Genomic DNA, 5,351 nt, shown 5'->3' with positions numbered 1-5,351 from the left:
TAAGCCTCCGGGGGGTAACGAAAACTGACTCTGTGAAAAGTCGACGCGTTGCGTTTGCGCATGCGCTGTAGTCGCGTAAACATTACTCGTGATGTAATCTGATGAGCGACACGTGCTCAGTTTATTTAATTCGGCTGGTGGAGATGCAATGAGTCAATGATAGATGAACCTGAAAGTAGGAACACACGTCTAAGTTATATATACATATATATATATATATATATATATATATATATATATATATATATATATATATATATATATATATATATATATATATATATATATACAGTCTTTTACTTTCTAGCTGGCAATTAGAGGGAGTTTAAATATTAAAAATATTCCATAGTTCTTGAGTCATGATAAATACGCCCTGCCACCATGTCGTTTCTTGGGAGCACAAACTTGGGACATTGACTGCGAGATAGTTCATACCCCAAACAGCATATAGAAAACCCATCAACTTCTCCAAGAAAAAAATACTGATGGACAAGCACGCTCTCTGACATTGACGCTTTCTCCTCATGCTCTTTCTTTGCCCAGGCCAAGGTTCCCAGAATGCTTCTAGCATGTAAAACGGTACCCCTTCTCACACCTCAGAGACCATGTTTTTTTTTTTACCAAGGGCAGAGTATGGACAGAATGGTGGGAGAGCACAGAATGGTGGGTCAGTCCATCTTAAGTGGTTCAATAACTGTGAAGTTGGTTGCTTGACCGTTTTTAATTTTTACATTTTTTTGAGTGATTACCTCTATGTACTCGCATGGCAAAACCACCATTTTCATTTTTATTTTATTTTACTTGGTTTAACCATGACACGCCATCTTTGTTCCATGGCACACAACAAATTTTGGTTCTACAGCTGTTTACTGAAATCTCAAAATCTCGGCTCAGGATGGCACTAGATCTTTGCAATATCCCAGTGCACACTGCAAGGTACATTTGTGTACCTTATATATACACATGTACATATAGAAACATTTTGCACATTCTTGATGCTTAGACTTAGAACTTAAGTCCAAATGTAATACTCAGGATTGCTCACAGTTCCACATTTAGGGTCAATTTATAATGGGAAGGGTTTGAGTCTCAGTCTTAATTTTTTAGGGGGTACCTAGGTAACTATAGTGTGCATGGAGAACATTTCAGCTTTGAGACTTCTCTCTGTTTTTTTTTTTTTTTTATGAAGGTGAGAAAGTGCAATTTTTATTAACATCCCCCTCACGTTTGGGTTGAATATCTCTGGTGGGGGACCACATTTGAACCTTAAATTTACATAGTTTGAGTTTGAGATTCCACTGTTTGCAGAGATAGGGCTTGTAGAAATCTGGGGAAAAGCCTACTTTATTCATACCTTTTGAGAAATGAACAGGTGTAATATAAGCATTAAAAATGAACAGTACTTTACAGTAATTATGTTTATGATTGACAAACAAGAGTTTATCCTTGTTGGTGAGGTCTAAAATGTTGCTACATTTCATATTGACAACAGTGAAGCATAATCTAAAACAAGAGCTTTGCTCCAATCTCCAAACATACCTGCCAATCATTTTCTAGTAATTATGAAGTCATTGGTTAGCTTGTTCAGGTGTGTTTGATTAGGATGGAGCTAAACTCTGCAGAACCGTGGACCCTGATGGCCAAATTTGATCTAGCATGTTGGACTCTGGTTTGAAAATGTCTGAGACATTTCTGGGCTTTTCGGAAAGAGGAGGCATAATATGTCTCCCAAGTCAGGTATGTTTAGGGTGTACCCTGCTGTTCAGACATGCAGGTCAGCCAGGTTCTCTGTGCAGCAGATTTAGGATAACAGCCAAGTCACGTGGGTGGCAGGGATTAGACATTCACCATAATCCTGTGTAGATAAAGGGTGGGGATAAAGCAAGGAGACACATCAAGCCATGTTACATCTGTGTAGAGTGGAAAGGCAATCACAATAGCTCTGAAGTGGCATTTATAAACAGGATTTAATATCCTCTTATTTTTTGTCAAACCTTTTTCTTTGTATTATACTTCAGGGCAAAACTGGCATGGAGCGTTCCTCTGAGATTTCTAATGTCACAGTGATCCACACTGACTTGGACCATCTGGAGACTGGGGAAGAAGATGGGGAAGAGATTGAATTAGCAGATGGAGTGGATGAGCACATTGGAATGGGAGGTGAGGATAGAACAACAGGAAAGCAGACATCTGGCAACCAAATTTCTGCACCTGATTTACAACAGAAAGCAGAACTGGCCCCAGTCATAGTGCATGTAAAACCGGGAGAATGGGGCACAAAGATTGTGGATAATGCCAGTGATGCAGAACATAAAGAAATGGAAGCTCCAAACAAAGATCTTGATAAAGAGGTAGAAAAGGAGTTGGAGCAAGTGGAGCTCAGAGTGTCTGAATTACAAGCTGAGGTTGCGCCCCCTGTGCCAACTGAACACCAATCTCGCACTGCACTACGAACTCAAAACAGACCACAAAGCAATGCTGAATTTTTTTCAGTAACTAGCAGAGAACATGAGCGGAAATCAGAAATTCTGTGTAAAGACAAAAAAACAAGATTTTCATTAAAGATGGAGGATAAGCCAAAGGAGGGACAGTGTGCAGAGAAAATAGCTGAGCAGAAAGTGGTGGCGTCCTCTAAGGTAAGAAAAATAGACAAGCCGTGTTAAGAGAAAAGGAAAACATCAAACTCTGTGTTCAGTAATGTTACAGTAAAGTAGAGGGATCTGGATCTGGAGACACAGAGAAGCAACACAGTTTTCCTGCAAACGATAAGCTTGAGGAAGTTAAAAAATTGATAGTGGAAGAACAACAAGGTGTTTCCAACTTTTATAGTGAAAAAGGAGTTAAAGAGTTAAACTTGTCCTTATTTCATTGAACATGGAGAAGGAAATAAAAGAGCCAGTGGAGCCTGTTGTCTTTGAGCAACATTTGAAATAAGTTTTGTGACTTTAGTTACATCAGAGATTACCGAAGTCTGCCAGGTAACCCAGAAATCAATTCAAAAGTTCTTTCAGAACAGTTCGATAGTTAGTTCTTCCCAGACACAAAACTAAAAACCCACTGCAAGCAAAGCTGGTGAAATAGCAGAAAAAGGAGGAGATTGGTCAGGAAGCAAAAGCTGACACCACAGTTGGGCAGTCAGATAGTCTGTGTTTGTTTGATGCAATGGAGACTACAGGAAACAACCACAACAGGTGGCTGAAGAAATGCATGGTGTTACAGGTTTGGAGTTAACTGAAGAATATAAGGAACTGGAAAAGGTACAATCCATTAGGGATAAACTGAAAGACAAACAGCTAGATGGGTCTCAAGCAGTGAAAGAAGCAGAGAAAAATATGATAATGATGGAAATAATAATGTAGGTAATGAGGATCAAACAGGATTAATGATAAAAGGAGCAACTGAGAATGTAGACATAGTAAAGAAGTTCAGTATGGAGAAGCCAAAACCTGCAGAGGAAATAGTGTGTAAAGCGCAGTGTGTAAGTTTGGCTTTTGCAGGAAGAGGAAATGAAGCCTCCAAAGAGATGTCCAGTCGAGCAGATTGAGACGAAGGTTTACGGTCCTGACCCTACAGACTGGAAGATCTCTCTCTATATAAAGGTACCCAAACATATCACAAGCAAATACTAAAAATCACCAGGGTTCAATTTAATTGAAAATTAACTGTGAAATAAAAAGTACAAAGTTATAATAAAAAGTATTGGTAGAGTAACTTACCACTTTGTTGCATGAAATGACATTTTTACCTTCTGACCAATCAGATTTCAGAATTTCTTTACTTGCGGCACCTGTTACATGTAGATACTATTGAGTCTACTGTACCATTAAAGGCTTTCACTGTGGCTACTCTTAATCTTTCAAGAAAACTAAAAGCTAGCATTCAGCATGTTATACCATTTTTGACCACAAGGACAGGACCCTGGCTGTGTCCAAATATCCCTAGTACCCGACATACACATTAGGTGCAAATCAGTATGCCAAAGGAGTAGTATGTCCGAATTCTCAGTATTTATAAAACGGTAGGCGATAAATACCTGGATGACCTACTGCTTCCGCCCGCCGAGTTTCTAAAATATGGAACCACTGGACACTGTGCATGCTGCACTAGCACATAAGGCAATGGTACTAGCATGGAAGAACTGTCAGAATCCACGCCGTGTAGTAGGTCCGGATTGTATTTATGCTTAACACTTATGCTGATCAGTACATACTGTATCAACAGCTGAGTAGTGGGTATTCGAATGCAGTAGGTAGTGTCACAGTATGCGATTACATTACCCTGTCTACACTGGAACTGTGGTTGCACAGGCCCCCACTGAATTTTGGTTGGGCATCACGAGTCCCATGACTGAAGCCAGCAGGTTGTCACATTGTCAGTCAAAAATGACCCTACAAATACTTTTTCATTGCACTGTAAATAAAGCTGCAGTAGAGAGGTTCACCTTCATCACCAAGGACTCACCTGATCAAAGCACCCCAGAGTTGTTCATGAATGTCTTTTCAAACACAGTCTCCTTAAAGCTGGGTTCACATTATATGATATTGGCCATGATTTGGTTGTCTGAGACAAATTTTGAGAATCCTAAAAGATTCCTATAATCCCAGGCCGACATCTGTAATCTTTGATGACTAGTTTGACACGTTCACCGACAGCGGATTAATTGCCATTGTGACAAGAATTTTTTCCTCTGATTAAATGATGTCAGTCAGAAGATTTGAGGCACTGTCCTGTAGTGTAGCTTCTCCTGTTCTTGTGTGCGTCTGTTTTTCGCACCTTGATTGTCGTACAGTCTGACATTAATGACAACTGAGATCCTACAGTGTGACATGACTTATAGTGGGGATCATGTTCATACAGTCTGATAAGCAACAGTCGCAAAGGACTATTAATAATCGCACAGTGAGGTTCCTGTCTGAGACCCAAAGTTCTCAGTTCATTCTACACCTGAACTGTTGATAGCATCGTATCCGTAAACATGACCTGCTGGTTGTGGAACTGCGCCGCTCTTGACCGCAAAACTCTGCGGCATGTAGTAAGACCTGCCCAGTGTATCACAGGAGGGTGAGCTTCTCTCCTTTAGGATATTTATTCCATTGTGGACCATAAAAGTCCCCAGACACCCAAACCACAACCTGCTCATGCTGCTCCCTTCTGGCAGACGATACGGCTGCATTATTGCATGCCCAAACAGACTCAGTTTTTTCCCACAAGGCAGAAAGAAATAGACACATTCTGTAGAAAAGCCTGAAGGCATTATTGAAAAAACATGGGCTGAAAGTGGGTTTGTACATCCTGATATTTGTTATGAAATTAGTCTACAGATATCCGTAATAAGAATTTTACGAAAATAT

The 5,351-nt window shown here is 40.0% G+C and overlaps 1 protein-coding gene across 1 annotated transcript; it reads left to right on the top strand.

Annotated features, from left to right (window-relative positions):
• The first annotated feature begins 1,531 nt into the window (after window positions 1-1,531).
• Window positions 1,532-5,296, top strand: LOC128629229 (uncharacterized). The gene is made up of 2 exons (XM_053676325.1): window positions 1,532-2,636; window positions 3,498-5,296. The coding sequence occupies exons 1-2, from the start codon at window positions 2,031-2,033 to the stop codon at window positions 3,627-3,629; spliced, it is 738 nt and encodes a 245-aa protein (XP_053532300.1). The 5' UTR covers window positions 1,532-2,030; the 3' UTR covers window positions 3,630-5,296.
• The last annotated feature ends 55 nt before the right edge of the window (window positions 5,297-5,351 follow it).

The sequence above is a fragment of the Ictalurus punctatus genome, chromosome 26, assembly GCF_001660625.3.
Source record: "Ictalurus punctatus breed USDA103 chromosome 26, Coco_2.0, whole genome shotgun sequence".
NCBI classification, from domain to species: domain Eukaryota; kingdom Metazoa; phylum Chordata; class Actinopteri; order Siluriformes; family Ictaluridae; genus Ictalurus; species Ictalurus punctatus.
This window is presented reverse-complemented; position numbering and strand designations above follow the sequence as displayed.

What these genes read in the sequence shown, in the direction of transcription:
- LOC128629229 (XM_053676325.1), top strand. Translation starts at nt 2,031, where the DNA reads ATGGAGCGTTCCTCTGAGATTTCTAATGTCACAGTGATCCACACTGAC. An exon ending in AAGTGGTGGCGTCCTCTAAG is followed by an intron (nt 2,637 to 3,497) that starts GTAAGAAAAATA and finishes TGGCTTTTGCAG; the next exon opens with GAAGAGGAAATGAAGCCTCC.